This window comes from Cyrtonyx montezumae, unplaced genomic scaffold (assembly GCF_038088225.1).
Source record: "Cyrtonyx montezumae isolate F1298 unplaced genomic scaffold, pur_monq_1.0 scaffold_4, whole genome shotgun sequence".
NCBI lineage: Eukaryota > Metazoa > Chordata > Aves > Galliformes > Odontophoridae > Cyrtonyx > Cyrtonyx montezumae.
In genome coordinates, this window is record NW_027072045.1 from 13,745,450 (window position 1) to 13,762,544 (window position 17,095).

General features: G+C 39.1%; 1 protein-coding gene across 2 annotated transcripts in view; it reads left to right on the top strand.

The window, feature by feature from the left end:
- GBF1 (golgi brefeldin A resistant guanine nucleotide exchange factor 1) overlaps positions 1–17,095 on the top strand; it is a 94,788-nt gene that overhangs the window by 49,425 nt on the left and 28,268 nt on the right. For both annotated transcript variants that reach the window (XM_065746218.1, XM_065746219.1), the window contains exons 4-8: positions 3,837–3,968; positions 8,887–9,005; positions 9,621–9,729; positions 10,103–10,163; positions 11,396–11,450. In XM_065746218.1, the coding sequence (XP_065602290.1) occupies positions 3,837–3,968; positions 8,887–9,005; positions 9,621–9,729; positions 10,103–10,163; positions 11,396–11,450 (476 nt within the window). The remainder of the gene's footprint in view (positions 1–3,836; positions 3,969–8,886; positions 9,006–9,620; positions 9,730–10,102; positions 10,164–11,395; positions 11,451–17,095) is intronic.

Genomic DNA, 17,095 nt, shown 5'->3' on the forward strand with positions numbered 1-17,095 from the left:
ATCATATGTTAAAAGAATGGAAAGGGCTTTCCTTCCAGTCCCTAAAGCTGCCTGGGCTCTTCATATAAGACTAGATCTTGCTAATATTAATAAATACTGTTCATATTAAGTAATATTATTTTCTCTGGCTTGGAGTGGACTGACAAGGAAGACTGCCTGTAGGAATCTCCAGTGCAGCTTTGATCTCCTGTGTGTGCTTGTTCATTTTTACCTCTGGTAGTATGTTAGTCTGAGGTCAGGCTTGGAGGGTTTTTTTTTCAGCTGAGTGTAGTTATCTGAGCAGAGTAGCATCCCATGTTTTTTAATTCAAACACAGAGAAATAGCTCTTGCTGAGAAGTGTATTTGGAGAAACATCTTTATCAGCACTTCTCAGAGCTCTGTGTGGCTGTGGTTTCCTCACTTGCAAGAATCAATGAGATGAGAAATCAGAGCTGTTTTGTTGGAAAAGTTTTATTAAAAAGTTCAAGTACATAATTCCAGGCATTCGGTGTTCACTTCATACAACCTTTGCTTTGGGAAAGGAATTGTTAAAATTATGGTTATTTTACTGCCCTTCCTGAAAATCTCTAGATTTGTTTGCTTATTTATTTATTCAGGAGAATGCTGCATTGCTTGCCAAGTTAGATAGCTAAGAAAGCTGCAGACTTCATGTGACCTAGCAGGTTCTCTTTAGGTGCCTTTCAGCTTCTCTTTCATGTAGTCTTAACTTATGAATAGAGCAGTTTATTTTAAAGAATGTGTTCCTACATTGCCAAAGTACTATGGAAAGTGTGGCACTGTAGATAAAACTTTTGCAAAATGAAATTAACAGTGGGTAAATCTCTTCATGTCTATTATATTTTTGATTTTTTTATTTTTGATGACACAGCAGCAGCTATCCAGTCTGAAACAGTTTTCCAGCATACGCAATCTGATTCAGAGAGCTTAATGTAAAATGCTGTGTTACCATAAAAGCTGGTGTCTCTTAGTATCAGGGAAGCTGGACAGAGCTGCTGTGTAACCAACAGCATGTGCTGAAGTTATACCCTAATTATGACAAACCATTTTGTGATCTTAGTGGAAGAGGAGACTTCCAGTTTAACTATAGGGGAATCTAGCCTTCAGCCAGTTCACAAGATTTACATCTGTCTTGTCCTTAGTAGGACTCCAATTGAAAGAAGAAAAATAGAGACACAGACCCCCAGCCTTATGAACGTGAGGTCTATTTATTGTCCAGAAATTGGATTAATGGATGTTAGCAGCGAAGAAATGAGACGGCAATACACTCAATATGAATGCTGCAATCGTCCCTTTATATACAATCTTAACTAACATCTGACTATCATAACTCATTGTTATTACAAGTACTAGATGAAATATTGGGTACATATCAGAACATTGGGTAAAATATGGGTACATATCAGTGTTTACAGGATGCTTTTACAGGAACACAGATCTTGGTGAACCACCGCATCCGCAACTCAGTCCCTTCTTTGTTGGTTATCAGCATCAAGATGTTCTCATTAATCTTCTGGTGGTGCATCCAGATGTTGTCCCACACTCTCAGTACTTTATCAACCTGGCAACTTCAAAACTTTTCCATGCACACTGGTCATTTGCAGATCAAGCTATTTCAGAGCAGCGAGCCCCACAGATGGAGAGCACAATAACCTGTGGATCCTTTGGTAGCAAATTTGGCTAGTTCATCTCCTTGCAGCTGTGCAGCTATGCGCGTGCTCTGTAGGGGTGCTGTGAGACAAGATGCTGTATATTCAGTAGGCTGTTTGGCACGTCTTCCCTTCTGCCTTTGTGCAGTTGTGTCTCAACTTACTGCTGAGGAAAAGTGCTGTTAAGATGTTTGTGGGTTAGGGAAGAAAGAAACATCAGAGGCTTGTGCAAATTCTCTTGGTGAGCAGGATGCCTATGGTTATCATTCATCTTCCTGGGTAGAGTTTAATGTTTTCTTGTGTACCACTTTTTTCATTTGTGGAGAGTGTAAGATTAATGGAGCCTATTCGTTCTGTGTTTACCTCAGTGCCAGTAAAATAGAAACTGAATTGCTGCCTTCTGGTGGGAGAGTAAATGATTGGTTCAGTTGGGCTTGCTCTATGTGGAGTAACTGAAGGTGGAAATGTTAATCCAAGCGTCTGCCAAAACCCCATTTTCTTACTGATCAAGGTTCAACCTTTCTGTCCTGGGATGAAAGAGGCTGAAGGAACTGACAGTGTTGTGATGTTGATCCCTACTAGTCATGTTATATTTGATGTTGTCCAAATGCTCATAACCACAAGCGCTCTGCAAAGGACACTCTAATAAATATTGATGAAAGCGTGTCTTACGATCCTCTGCATTTCTGTGAGCTATTGGGAGGTGGCACAATTGTAATGCCACACCAGAATATTATCTGACAAGTTGAGGGAGTTGTTCTTAAGCCAAAAAGATTGAATCATCACATTCTTTTTAACCTCTCACAAGTTAACGATGTTGGCCTGAGTTGAACCAGTAGCTGGAAGGTGAAGGGCTCAGGTTCCTTCTTTTAATTGCAGTTTTGTTTCCATTAAATGCAAAACTATTGCTGTTTTAAGTCTGTGGAGAATCATGTGACAGTTTAAAGCAAACAAAGCATTAGCAGCAACAGAAACATTAACAAAACTTTTGTTCTTTCTCCTTTGCTTCCTCACAGTATTTTTTCAGAGGTCTTTGTTAAGATGCTTTCTATTTGCTTTTTACCTTGATACTTAAGGAATAGGAAATCTGATAAAATAGAACTTAAATTATCTTAGAATCAGGAAGATTTATATTATTTTAGTAATATTTTTCCCAAGTAAAATTATTGGGTTGTGTTGGCAGGTACAAAACTAATAGCTTATCTAACAAATCAGGAGTTGCAGACTCTTTCTCCTGTAACAATTCAGGAGCTGCAGGCCTTTTCTTCCCAGTACCAAAGAAGTTCTTATGACACCTAGTTGAAATACTGTATCATTGAAAATGTAAAAGCCAGTGTTTCTGATATTATGAGCCATTAGACTTGATAACTCCTTTGTTAGGAATAAAATGTAGATTTCAGCAAGTTGAGCCAAGTTTTTGTACTTAAATAGAACTGTATTGCAGAAATTCTGGCCTCAGGATTACCTATGTCACTTATACTACTCTCTTCTTTGCCTCTGTACTGGCTGTATTGTGGATGACCTTCTTAATGTTTTTTTTTTTCTCCTAGGTTCTCTTCAGGACTCTTCCTATCTTGTTCCCTTGTGTTGTCATTTTTTCTACTTACTCTAGTTGTTGTTTGTTTGTTTTTGTCTTCACCAAGAAAACATACTGTGTTACAGAAACGTGGTTTTTATTCAGGAAAATTCTTGCAAGAGATCCATCCTGGTCTTATATTTTGCATGGGATTAGTATGGGGTTATATGTATAGTAGGATGTTACGAAATACAATTCTGTGGTTTTTTGAAAAGTGGCAAAAGTTAGGATAGGTTCTACATAATCCATGTGGTCGGAGCTACTAGGAAAATGCAACCATATCTGCCAACTAATTAAAGTGTGAATTTATGTAGCACTGCTTTTGTGGTGTTTGCAGAGTGTTCTTATGGTAAGATTTGTTTTAGAAGGCTACAAAAAGATGTTCAGAAGATCATTCGATTTGTGAAAGAAAAAGCAAGCTTCCCAAACCACTGGTTTTAGAAATATATATGTATGATATTTAGAAGCAACTCTGACCTTTCAGTCTTCTGAAACAAAGTTTTTGCAGGCTTCTTTCTTCATAGATGAGGCTCACTGTAAATGCGTAAAAAGAAATTAAAATGAAACCTATGGAATTAAATTTAATGTCTTTTTTAAATTATTATTTTAATAGAACTATCTGAAATTGAACCCAACGTCTTTCTTCGACCTTTCCTGGAAGTGATCCGTTCTGAAGACACTACAGGTCCTATAACTGGATTGGCCCTCACCTCTGTGAATAAGTTCCTCTCATATGCACTGATAGGTATGTAACGTGGCTTCCTGGGGTTTGCCAAAATGCCAGCCAAATGCATTTTGGTGCCATGTGTCTTTGGTCAGGATGAGTGTTTACAGTCTTAATGAGGAGATGGGAGGAAGAGGAAAATTGTCATTAATCCTGGGAAAATATACATCTGCACTTTCCTGGTATTATTCCTGCTGATCTGTCATGACAGTACAGTAATAAAGGCTGGAAACAGTCACAGCTTCTGGTCTGCCCTGATGCAGAGCTGCTCATGGCATGCTGCTGAGCTTTGGTATTCACTGAGTGCAATTCAGACTTCTAAATACAATCTGAATAAAAGAGTCGGAAGGGTTGGGGAGAAAACACCACCAGGGACTATAGTGTTATGGTGCACATAAGCACAGAAGAGTTTTCATTTTGTGGACTGACATTTCTGCTCTAGAGTGAGGATGTTTTTGCCCAGTCTAGGACCCTGTCCAATGGCATACCAGTACACTTAACTTGCTGTAAGTGTTGTGGCAAAGAGAGTCCTCCATGACACCTAGTCAGACTTAAGTGCAGTTGAATCCCTTTAGTGATTCTTATGTATGCTCTTTGTCCCATTATGAAGTAAAATACAGTCACTTTATTTTTCCATGGACTTTGGAATGTGTGCATCTTCCTTGATGTTTGTGAAAGGCTAATAATATGCATGTGTGGTCAGTTTCTGTGGCTCAGCTGTCTTGTAGCATCTCATTAAGTTGCTTTCTCCCTGCCTTTAGTATGTCATTTTGCTACTAGCCATGCTTGACTTTTCTCTTGGAATTCTGTTAGTACCTTCTGATCGTAGTTGTGTGAATTACAGAATTTACTATCTGTGATGTTTGTTGATGCATAGTCTCACATCTGTTTACCACTTCCTCCTGCCCCTCAAGCCCAGGGTTCTTTTCCTCCCTTATATTTTAAGAACACTTGGGAGGTTTTTTCCTCTGCTCTTTTAAGTATTTTGCTCTCTTCAGTAAGCACAAGGGAAGCTGGGGGTTTGAGGTCTTTATAGATGCAGACCACTCATGTAGGAAAGCCCTAAAATTACAATGAGCAAAACTAGGGAGTTGGAGGAGTTTATTTACTACATTTACTGGCATCAAGACTTAAGTTAGTGGGCAGTGTGGGTATAATTAAGTGGCAAGAAATAACTGAAATAATGAGGTATTGATGTCACTTCGTAGAACAGCAAAGCAGTCATAGTAAATAAGTCTGTGAAATATGTCTCTCTGAAGGACTAAGCAGTAGTGTAGATATGTTAGATTGGTTGTGATCTGGATGGTGTCAGGACATCAGGTTGGTATCATGTGTCAAATGACAAATGTCTGCAAGCAGAGCAGGTTACGAATATTTGATTTGAAGCAGAAACAAGAAAGAGTGGTTAAGAATCTGTAACCTTTAAGTTACTTGTTATTTAGAATATTTATTAGATCACTCCGGGAAGAGAGCATCTCTGTAGTAGTGCATGAACAGGTCTTTAGTAGACAGTAGGAAGGACCCCCTCTGCCTGGCTTTTGTTGTGGCACTGAGCCTGTAAATGAAGACCTTGGTTCCTGCTTTAGGTGACATTCACAGCGGCCTTGTCCTTTGTGCTGTTCCAGATAGCAGTGAGGCTGGGATTAGTGATGGTACTTGAACATCTGGCTAAGGTTGTGCTGTTAAAGCTTTTTGGTCTTACGTTTCTCTCTGTAACGTAAGACTAGAAGTAGTCTGAAGACTGTGTAAAGCCCAAAGATGGGAAAGGCTTAGAACTGTCCTTAATGTATGAGCCTGTTTTGAACTGTACAGAACAAGGAAGGAACAACTCCAGCATAACTACAGTGGTGAAAATTCTGTGTGGCTGATGTTTGTGGTGCTTTTTGATGCTGCGTAATTGATGGGTGAAACAAGAACTTTTTCCAAGAATGTCATTAGCTGTGCCTGTTTTATGAGTGATTGGCTTTTGCTCCACATATTGAGCCTAAAAGCAGTTGGCAGTGAAAGGGCCAAACTCCTTTGATAGGTTATCTTTGTTGAAAGCTTCTTTCTTTTCCCATTTCCAAAACATTTCATTGCTAATCCTTGTGCTGTTTCACTGTTTTTCTTATTGTGTCACATGTCACCAGATGGTTATCTGTCTGCTTTCCAGGCCAGTGTTGCTGAGGGGCATGTTTTAAAACTAGTTAAAATTAAGAGTAATTCTTGAGTAGCCTTTTAGACCTTGTATCACTGTCAGTCTGAAATGCAAAAATCTGTTGTGAATTTGTCGGATGCACAGTTCACTGATGGTATCGCATGCAGTCAGCAGTTCAGTTAGATAGGATGACTGTATCAACTATGCCTGTGTTTTGAAGGGAATAGCTAGCATTACAGAAGTCATCCTCCTAGTAAGTGCTACTGTTTCAAGTGTTACATTCAATAAACGGCATGGTAACTTTTAAATCACAAGAAAACTTTGTGACAATGCAATACTCTATTGATTGTGTCACTTGGATTAGTTATTTCCTTACTCAGCAGTCCCACGCTACAGCTGGTGGTCAGCCTTTTTGAAGTTCCAAAACATGACCTATAGGAAGACTAGTGGCTGAATTTTGGGATTTTATTGTACTTTCTGCAGAAAAGGCGTGGGCTCATGTTGTTATAATTAGTGCATCCACAGCAGGTTCTGGCTCTGTTTCTAAAGTTAACTTTCCCTGGCATACCTGAGAGCTAAGATCTGTGGGCGAGTAGCTGTTGCTTGGATTCCAGCAATTGGACTTGCTGCTTGGGGAGCTTGAAGCTTGTTCTCCCCTCTGCCTTTTCTGTCTCCTTGGTGATTTATTTCAGTTGCATTAAAGGCCTTACTGAGCACACTTCTGGATTTCCCTGATGGTTAAGAGCCTGGATTTTCTGCTTTTTGTTTTCCCTACTTGTTGTGGGATTATACCCCATATGAAATAATCTAAGTCTGTATGGGGTCTTTGCACTGTAGTCTTCAAAAGAGTGTCTTACTTCACATAAAATTCTTTTATTAGTGATTCTGAGCAGGCACTGATGCATCTTTTCATTCTGTTTTTTCACAAGGGAGCAAAGAAGCATGTTGAGCTTTTCTCTGTCTTGTTTCTGCAAAGTGGAAGTATCTGTGCTTTTAATTGAACTCAAGAGGCTTTATAAATTGACCTGAATTTGCAGAGCTGTTCCAGGGAGCCAGGAATAAAGTAGTCATGCGTGATGTGTTTTGGTGAAGAGGTGTATTTACTGGTATTGAACATAGGGGCTAGAAGAGCAAAGTCATAGGTCTGTTAAAGAAGCATACATACAACTTGTTTGCATTTCCTTTCAACACAGACTTTATATCCATAACTATTACAGAATGTATCCCTACACCTAAGGGAGCTCAGACCTACTGGAAGAGCTTACAGTGAGTTGATTCTGCACATTCTGCATATGGAAGCTGTTCCTGATGCAGATTTTATTTTTTTTCCTTCTGATGCACACTCAGCTTCTTGCCGTTGTAGTGCTGAGGTTGTCTAACAGTGATGATGCTATTGTAAGAGCTGGCATTGAAATGCCACTGGTCTCTCTCATTTAATTGATGAAGCGGGTAAAAATGACCAGTGGTGTTAGTACAAACTCACACATGGATCATTGAAGCTTGACTAGCTAGTGAATCAGGTGATTAACTTAGTCTGAACCGTTCAAGATTTGTGTGCACACAGAAGTTTGTCAACAGTAGGGCTCTGCTCTCAGTAGGGGTGTATAAGAGATAGGAAAGAAGCAGCGTTCTTCCTGTGCAGACTAATGAAGTTCTTAGGTACGCACATAGGACTTCAGTTTTGTGTGACTATGAGAAGTTTTTTTTATCCTACAGCCCTTCAGAAACCACACAGCATGGTGCAGGCTGCTCTCTTTAGACCACAATAAGAGCAGTTTTCTGTATTGCTTAGAGCCTAGCCCCTGGCTGTGAATGCAACTGGAGTTGAAGAGGGAGTCTGCTAAGTGTACAAGGTCTCACTTGGTTCCTCTGTCTTCATTCTTACTGGAGTTCAAGAGGCCCGATTGCCAATTAATGAGGTATTAACTAGTGTTTAGGTTGTCTTCTTTCTTTTCTAATAACTGTTTAAGTAGGAAGGTAACAGGATTCTTGCCCAGTGCTGTATTGTTTAAGTGAGAATGAAATCAAAGCCGGAGGCAGCTTTTCTGAAGCCAGTGTTATGTGGCACAAGATACGGTTACTAGCAACAATCTTGTCCTAAACATTCTCTCAAGTGCACCATTGTTTGTCACTACAAAAGACTGAAATAGAGAGAAGGAGCTGTGATGAATGATTGAAGCGGGAGGCCTGCAACTCTGATATCTAAACTGTGATCATGTCTGTCTGCTGTTTTCTCTGGGGAAAACCACAAGTCCGTTCCTTCCCCGACTCTTATTCCTTGGGCAGGACGTAGAACAAGAGGCAGTTTTTCCTTCTCAATCTAGCGGAACCTGTTTGTCATTTTCTTCTCATGGGGGTAAAATTGAGGTTCCTTGTGTTTAAACTCTTTTCATTCCCAAGAAAGAGCTACATGTCCTGAACAGCTGATTGTGTTGCATTGTAGGGAACAGGAGGTAATCGTAACAGTTAACGTCTGAAAAATAGGGAGCCAGGAACAAACTAAATTGTAATTCTCTTTTTTGTTAGATTACATGTTTTTGCAATTGTAAAAACACATGCAAATGTTAGGTTGCATGTTTCTGTAGATGTAAGTAGATTCTTGATAAAGTTTTGCTGAAAGCTCCCATTAAAAAGTTTTTCTTTTACTAGGGGGTGAATTTTTCTCTTGAATGGGCAACTCGCTCTGAGTCATGCAAATTAAGGAACCAGATGGAAGCAAAGCATCTCTGTGTAGATGTCTCCCCACAGAGGTGGTAGGCTGTAGGCAGCTTTTCCATCTCATATTTTTGTTCTGTTACTCAGATCCCAGCCATGAAGGCACAGCTGAGGGAATGGAGAACATGGCAGATGCTGTCACTCATGCCCGATTTGTGGGTACAGATCATGCAAGTGATGAGGTTGTCTTGATGAAAATCCTACAGGTAAGTGCAGAGAAAAGGTAATTACCATAATGGTTGCTGCCTGTTGTGGGGCATATCCTGTTACATGGAGATGAGGAGGAGGCAGGAGTGTTTTGACTCTATGTGAGCTTAGTGACAGACTTTATTTTTAAACAGACGGCTCATATACCTGTGGTAAAAGCTTTTTCAAATGAAAATAATTAAATGATTAAATGAAATGATGTTAAATCAAGCACACTTGATAATGCGGTGGCGTTAGTAATCCTACCTTGTGGATGGCCTGTGTTAGTGAGGGATAAAGTCAACATACGGAGCTCAGAAACTTAGTTTTGAGAAAAAATATTTGTAAAAGTAAAGCTATGAGTGTTTTGGTCTGTTTACTTATGCTAGATAGCTAGTTGCTGGATTTAAACTTCAGGTAACTTGTAACATATTAGGTCTCTTTTAGAGTTGGGTTGGGAGATCATTCTTGTCTCCTAATCTGTGTCTTGGGGACAGCATTCAGTTGAAGATGACTCCTGAAACCCTTAGGCTTTCTGCTTGTAATTGCGTATGTCCTTGAGGGAGCAACCTTCGCTCAGAAATGCATACATGAGTCACTGGTACCATCTGACAGGCATGCACTGTACTTTGCAGGTTTTGAGAACCTTGCTGCTCACTCCCGTGGGAGCCCACCTCACCAATGAGTCCGTGTGCGAGATCATGCAGTCTTGTTTCCGCATATGCTTTGAAATGAGACTCAGCGGTAGGTTTCTTCGTATTTTCACTGATATTACTCCTAAAAATGATCTGGTTTCTTCAGTATTGGTTAGCTACTTCTGTTACAGAACACGCAGCCGTAGAAGGCTGCTGAGCTTTATATTAGTGTGTCTTTCTACGGCTTCATGGAAAATTTGTTGGAAGTTCACTGTCTTAACTTTGGGCTCCTTTTTTTCTCAGCTTTGTGGCGCCACCTCGTGATTATATTCCCATTTGCAGTAATGCAGTTTTGGAGCTGGTTTTAATAAATTTGCCGTAATCTCTGTAAACAAGGCTCGGAGGGGAGTCTACTTGAAGAAGCCTCTTGATAATATCACACTGAGTAATGACACCTGTGTTATTTGTTTTTGTCTTCGCAGAGTTATTGAGAAAATCTGCAGAGCACACTCTGGTCGACATGGTGCAGCTGCTCTTCACAAGGTAAACCTGCTTGTGTTTGCCTCAGCATTGCTGAGATGGCCCTCTAAGGACAGAAAGATTCCACACTTCCACTTAAGAACCCTCAGAAAAATCATCCCAAACGGTCATTATTTAGAGGTGGAAGGGGATGAAAGACTTGGCAGTTTTCTCTTGGGCTGACCCTTTCAGACTTCAGGGAGACTGACGTGGGGAAGGTTGCATGGCTTAAGGTGTCCTTTGAGGAGAGATGGACAGCTAAGTAATGAAGAGCTTTAGAACAGGGAACCAGTTCTTTGAGGACAGAGAAATGCAAAAAAAAAAAAAAAAAAAAAAAAGCTCTAAAAAATACAGCTCTTTTCATCAGAGACAATATTCTCCAGGAGGAAGAATGGATATAGTGTTGCAGGTTGAGTTCAAGTTCATAGTCTGACCTCATGTATCAGAGAAAAAATTAAACTCTTGAGGTCATGCTTTTTTTTGGACAAACGTCCTGCCTTTTTCAGCAACTTTTAGGAAATATATTGAGATTACTAATTCTAAACTCAAAGAAGTTATTTAACTTAAAAACTATTTATCCAGTCTTCTGAAGTAATCAGTTTGGGTATTCTAAATTTGAAATGTGCAGATACAGGAATAGTCTAAGTAGGAAAAGATTATGGTCCAACTGTTTCTATAACAGCTCTTGCAATAGTTTTTTTTTGTTGTGGTTTTTTTTTTTTTCCGTTGCCACACTCAGTTCCAATAAGTTCTCAAGTTTAGTTTCCTTTCTGCACTCTGTGTCATGCAGGATAGATGTGAGGCAGAATCAAAACAAAATCAAGTGTTATCAAATAGGAGAGTACACAACACTTTTTCTCCAAATGCTTATGTGAAATTGATGTGCTTATCTGTTACTTAGTGTGCAAAATCTCTGTCCTTTGTGATAAGGCCTGTGGATAATAGAAGATAGAAGCAAGACAAAGGCAGTAGCTGAAGGGATGATTTGGCTACCTATTTACTTTTTTAGTGTTGACACCTTTGTTTCCATAAAGAGAAACAGCCAAATAACATGTAAAGTGTCTCTCAGCTAGACCTGCTTTTCCCCTCAGAATTTTTTTCACAGGAAAAGAAATTAAGAGGCCTCTTCTTTGTGGAGAAAACCTAATTTTAGTTTTCTGCAGCATGACTAGAGAGACCATTGTTTTTGTTTCCCTCCTGTCTTAACTAAAAAAAAAAAAAAGCTGATGTATTTTGTCTTGTTCTTTGTCTTTTAGGTTGCCTCAATTTAAAGAAGAGCCTAAAAGCTACATGGGAACTAACATGAAGAAGGTAAGACTAACCATTGTGCTGGCTGTTCAGCTCTTTCTTGTCTTGGACTTTTGCTTATCTATCTATTACTTATTTTCATCCATGTATTTCTTCATTCTCTTAAGTCCATAGTTCGCTGAAAGAGCATGTTGAACTACATTAATTTAACTCTGGGATTATGTCCCCATACTCCAGTAGTGACTCTTGTTAATTATACTGCTGCCTCAGTAAGTCATTCTGGTTTGTGGGAACAATCATCAGCTGCTAGAAAACCCAGTGTGTCTTGGGACTTGATGATATTATCTTCTGATAATTTGCTTTTGCTCTCTCTCCAGCTTCTTTCTCATCTTTTCTTACTCGCTATGGGACTGATATTGAGTTCTCAAGATACAATTGCCCAGAAAGTAAAAACGAATTTTTTGAGGCTGGTGAAACAGCATGAAAGCAACAGGAAATAGAGCTATTGTGTAAAAAGCCTTGGTAGCTTCTAGAAAGGGCAGCATTCTTTAGTGAAAACTTTACTTCAGATGGATAATGCCATCTCAGTTTGCAACCAAGTCTAAGTAGCCTTTTTTTTCCTTTTTTTCCCTTTTTTTTCCCTTTTTTTTTCCTTTTCCTTAAGTCAACAGTTTTCTGAAGTTGAAAGATCAGAGTTTGTTCATCAACACTATTTCTTTCCATCCATTATGTTTTCAGCAGATAGCTTCAGTATAACAGATCATCTAAATGGGGCCACACGTGCTTATATGTCTAATAGTTCCTTATGTGAAGGGAGGTCCAATTAAGGAATTCCACATATCCTTCTATACACATGTATTCTTTCTATTCCATACAAGCAGTGTCTATAACTATACATACAGGATTGTACTGTTATAAGTAATAGGGCAGAGAAAAAGTGCTAGAGAGGAAATGGCCTTTTAAACTTAGCTGAATTATACTGTTTGTAGTGTTACGATTTTTTTTTTTTCCAAATGACTTGAGATGAGTATCTGTGTTTTGTAAATGTACATTTTGGAGCCAGCATAGCAGTGATGTGAGAGCTGGAATACTTATTTTAGTAAACCAAAACTGGATTGGTGCTTTAGTTCCTGTGTTGTAACCCAAAGAGAACATGATTGTTTCTCTTTTCTTCTGTGGAAGAAAAATGACATCTGTGTTGGTGGTAGATTAGCCTAAGGAAAGCTAAAAGCAATTGGTTTAATTTACTGCAGGTATGGAATTTCTCATGGTCTACGTACAGAGGGGGTCTAATGTGAAGGTGAACTTAAATTTGGGAAGGCTTCCCCTATCAAGTGCTGGCTGCTCCAAGCTCAGTGATTCTCTGCCTTGTGTCTGATCTGTGCAGTTACCTTGTACTGTGTATTTGTTGTGCATGGCAGGAGTCTTCCCTGCAGCCTAGCACTCTGCCACGTTATTAGTCTCTTTGAGTTTATTTTTCCTTGTTTAAACCATGCATTTGCCTATCTTTCACAGATCTCTTCATGTCTCCTCAACAAACTGGAACTAAGTAGTGGGGAACAGCCCAAAGCCCTGAACCAATTAGAGAGGGTATTGCTCTTTAAGAACCTGAAGGTCTCTCTCTCCCTTCTCCCTTCTTACCTTACTCCCTTCTTCCTTCTCTTGTAAACACCATGTGAGAGATACTTCTGTTATGTGTAGCAACTCTTCCTTCACTCATTTGACACAGCATGGCTTTTGGGGAGAATGCATGCAGTGGTTGCTTTGCAGTGTTGTGGCTGCAGCTTGGGAGGCAAAGACCCTGGTGAGTGCTATCTAAGGCACGGTTGTGGCATCCTCTGGAGGAAAGGAGTGGGAGGGAGGGGGCAAGATTTGAGTTCTCTATGACGGTGAAAAACTGAAGCAAAGAAACATTTTTAAATAGCAATCTACATTTTAGCTTGACTGTTTTGCCTTAGCTGTTGATCATTGTTGTAACAGAATGCTGACCCAACATGCCCTGCACAGTTCTTCTCAAAGTGAATCTCTGAGCTTTGTTATTGACAAAAAGCCATAGACTCCAGCTCTCTGAAGGGTTTTTTGGTTTTGATTTTTTTAAGGAACCTACTGTAGATTTTCCATAACTTTTGGTCATGTTTTTTACTGAAGTTAGTGTTGTTCTAACACAGCATAATCATTTGCTAATGGAGAGTGAGTGGGGACAAACTGAACTATGAAATATTTTAGACTCCGCCAGTTCCCCTCTGAAATTTCCAAAGAAATACTGTAGGCCTGCTGATTGCTTTTGCACTGGTCAGAAGCCCTGGGAAACTATCTTAGAAGGGACTTTCTCAGTTTTCTGTATTGGTTTATAAACTTAATGTAGCTTTCTTTTGTCTGCCTTTAATGCTGTGTGGACCATAAGGAGCTGAACTGAAGATTTAGAGAGGCCTTTGCCATTTATTCATCCTGTATCTGTAGTCCAAGATAGTTTGGAAACAATGTCTGGAGACTTGTGGATTTATGCAGTAGCACAGAAGAAAAGATTAGGAAACATTTCCCTTAGTGGTAAGAGGTATTGTAGCTAAACTCTGGATTTTGAGGTGTGAGACAGGAGGGACAGATCTGAGGAGTGGCTTATGTTCATAGTTGTCAAAGATAAATCTAATTAGTGGTCGCTGTACAGGCAGGTAGGTGAAATGATGACTGCATCAGTGTTTTCAAGACTTGGATCATGGACCGCGTTCTCTCTGCATGCTTTCATGTCTTGAACGCTACTTGGTGTGCTGACCAGTTCCATGCTGCATCTAGAATGAGCTCATGTTTTAGTGTAATCACTTTAGTAACTAATCATTGGCCCCTGCCCTTTTCTCTTGAGGCTTACAGTATGTTATGGAAAAACAAACGAGCGCAGGTAAGGTGGTTTGTAGAAAAATGGAATCTCGTGGACCCTTAAAAGAACCTTGTAGTACTACGTTTTGATTTTCCTTGCCTTGAGATGGAGTACTGCTGTAAAAACCTCATCTACTGGAGGAAATGTTAGGAGCCTTGTGTCATGTGTTTGTTTTTTTTTCCCTCTTCTAGCATTCTGTGTACATATTTCTTTATGCAAAGATAACTAAGATAAATGGAATGGAATCTATACTGAGTTCCATTATGAATGAACAGTGACTTTGAGCTCACATTCTGCTTCAATTTCTAAGGAATGTGTTTTAAATGCAGATTTAGAGTGGATATATTGTGGGAGTAAAAGCTTAATCTAATGTGAAAGACACTGATTAAAAAATATTAATGCAACTATCGTATGACTGAGCGTTAGAAAGGAGGGGAGTTTTGGATGATGTTTAAAAATTGGATTTTTTTCTAACGATCTATTAAATGCTATTGCCTGTAACCTTTAGTCAAGAAGGAAACCTTAGGTTTATAATCTCAGCCTGTTAACGTGCATCTAAGCTATCTAGCAAAATCAGGAAATGCTTTGGTATTGAAAGTAAAGCAAGCATTAGAAAAGTGTTCCTTTGGCCAAGAAGAAATTGGAGAATAAGAAGCAAGATTTTATAACGTTTTAATGCAAAATATAGAATGAAAGATGTTATTTTTGTCTTTTGATACTTGTATTGTTTTTTGCATCTGCAAACTTAAGAGCTTGTTAAAACAACATGTAGTCAGTTCACACCAGCAAAACATTTCTGTTGAAGCAGTGCTTCTGCAATTTTTTTTTAAGCTATCCAGTTGTCTCTGTAGTTTGCTATCTTACCTTATGGGGCACAGCAGAGGAGAGGGGCCAGGGAAAGATATGGGGAGTAGCCCTAGGTAGTCCTGATGGTTAATCCTAATAAAACTTATTTGTGTAGGATGTGGAATACTGAATGGTATGAGATAAAGACCTCCTTGGTAATCTTGCTTGTCCACGAGTACATAAATGTAAATTCTTTTCTGAATGCTTTAAAATTTCATTAAAAGTTGGGGTGGGGAAAAAAAGCAGCTGTTTTGCTTCCCTGGCTAAATGGTCTGATGTCTATGTGAGACTGTTGTGACTCCATCTCCAAAGATGCACAGCTTAATCAAAATGATAGCCGGTGGACACATGCCCTTTATAAACCTGAGATGGATGTATCTTGGAGTTAGTTCAGAGCATATGGCAGTCAGTATAAATGAGTATTGTATGCACCTTTTCAAAAGTGCTTCTGTTGATCTGATATGGTATATGCTCTTGTGTGAAAGGGGAGATAGGAAGTAGTGATCAGATTGTCAGCACAGACTTCTGGTAGGATGTTTCAGAAGTTACTTGTTTCTCCGGAGCACGGCTGATGCTAAAAGATGTGGTACGAACATGATTAGCCCCAAACAATATCTTGGTGCCATTTTACTGGTTCAGTTTCTTTTTTGTTTTATTACTATTTATAAACATGTAACTTTTTAACTGGCAACGGGATCACTGAATCACAGAATGGCCTGGGTTGAAAAAAGCACCTCAAAGATCATCTGGTTTCTCAGCCCCCCTGCTGTGGGCAGGGTTGGCAGCCACTGGACCAGGCTACCCAGAGCCACATCCTGCCTTGCCTTGAATTGCCTCCAGGGATGGAGCATCCATCACCTCTCTGGACAACCTGTTCCAGTGCATGACCACTCTCTGAGTGAAAAACTTCCTCCTAATATCCAACCTAAATCTCCCTTGTCTTAGCTTAAAACCATTCCCCCTTGTCCTATCACTATCAACTCATGTAAACAGGATGTAGTAGTTAAAAGCAATTAAAAGTAGTTAAGCAGTTAAAAGCAATTCTGTTGTTTTGTAATTGTGTTTGAGAGTTTAATATACAGTCCCAATTTCCTTCATAGTTGAAGCAGTTTTGTGACATAGACTATGAAGTCTTCTGATTCTCTTTTATCCCTTAATAAAAAGTGAGGCAATTAAATGTGGTGATTTCCAGAATAATTAGTAGGTCAAATAAAACTACCTTGTTCAATTAGCAGCCTTTAATGAATAAAGCTGTTGATAATATTTAAGTCTTGGAGAGGTTCTAATATGGAAAGTGAAACTAATATACTTGAAATAATGGGATCTGGCAAGAATGAGAGATAACAAGTATATTATGTAGCTCTTTGAGTTGGTGAGTAGGAAAGATGAGAGAGCAGACAATTTTTACATTGAAGGATTGTGACCTATATAGCTTTATATTCACAAATCTACACATTTTATATTCACAAGTTTAGTTTTGGCTGTGTGCTTGTCATGTGAGTGTTTGTTAGACATTTAGAGGGATATTCTTGCTACGGAATTAGGAAGAAAGGCAAAATTGTCGTGAATGTATTGCTAATGAGCTGAAAGAAACTGTAGCATAGCTAAATTTTAGAGATTAGCTGTCAAACAAATAGAACTTGTGGTGCAGAGAAGTTACACAAATGGTTTACTACACTGGGACATAACATTTTTACAAGCTTTGTTTAGAACAAAATTTATAGACTGTGCAGAGAAAGAAGTCAAGATGGAAAAAGGGAAGAGTGGCAGAATCTAGAAGGCATATTGACATTTGGGAGTAGTAGTAGCTGACAAGAGCTAGGTTTCAGAAAAAGAAGGAAAGTAAGGAATTCAGCTGTCTTCTAGATAGTGAAAATCTGACTCTAAGAATGTAAGAAATAAGGAATATTATCATCTGAAATAATTTTTTGGAGAAGAATACCAAGTAGAGACTGCTACTGGGACTTACAGAATGATTTCCTCTACCTGC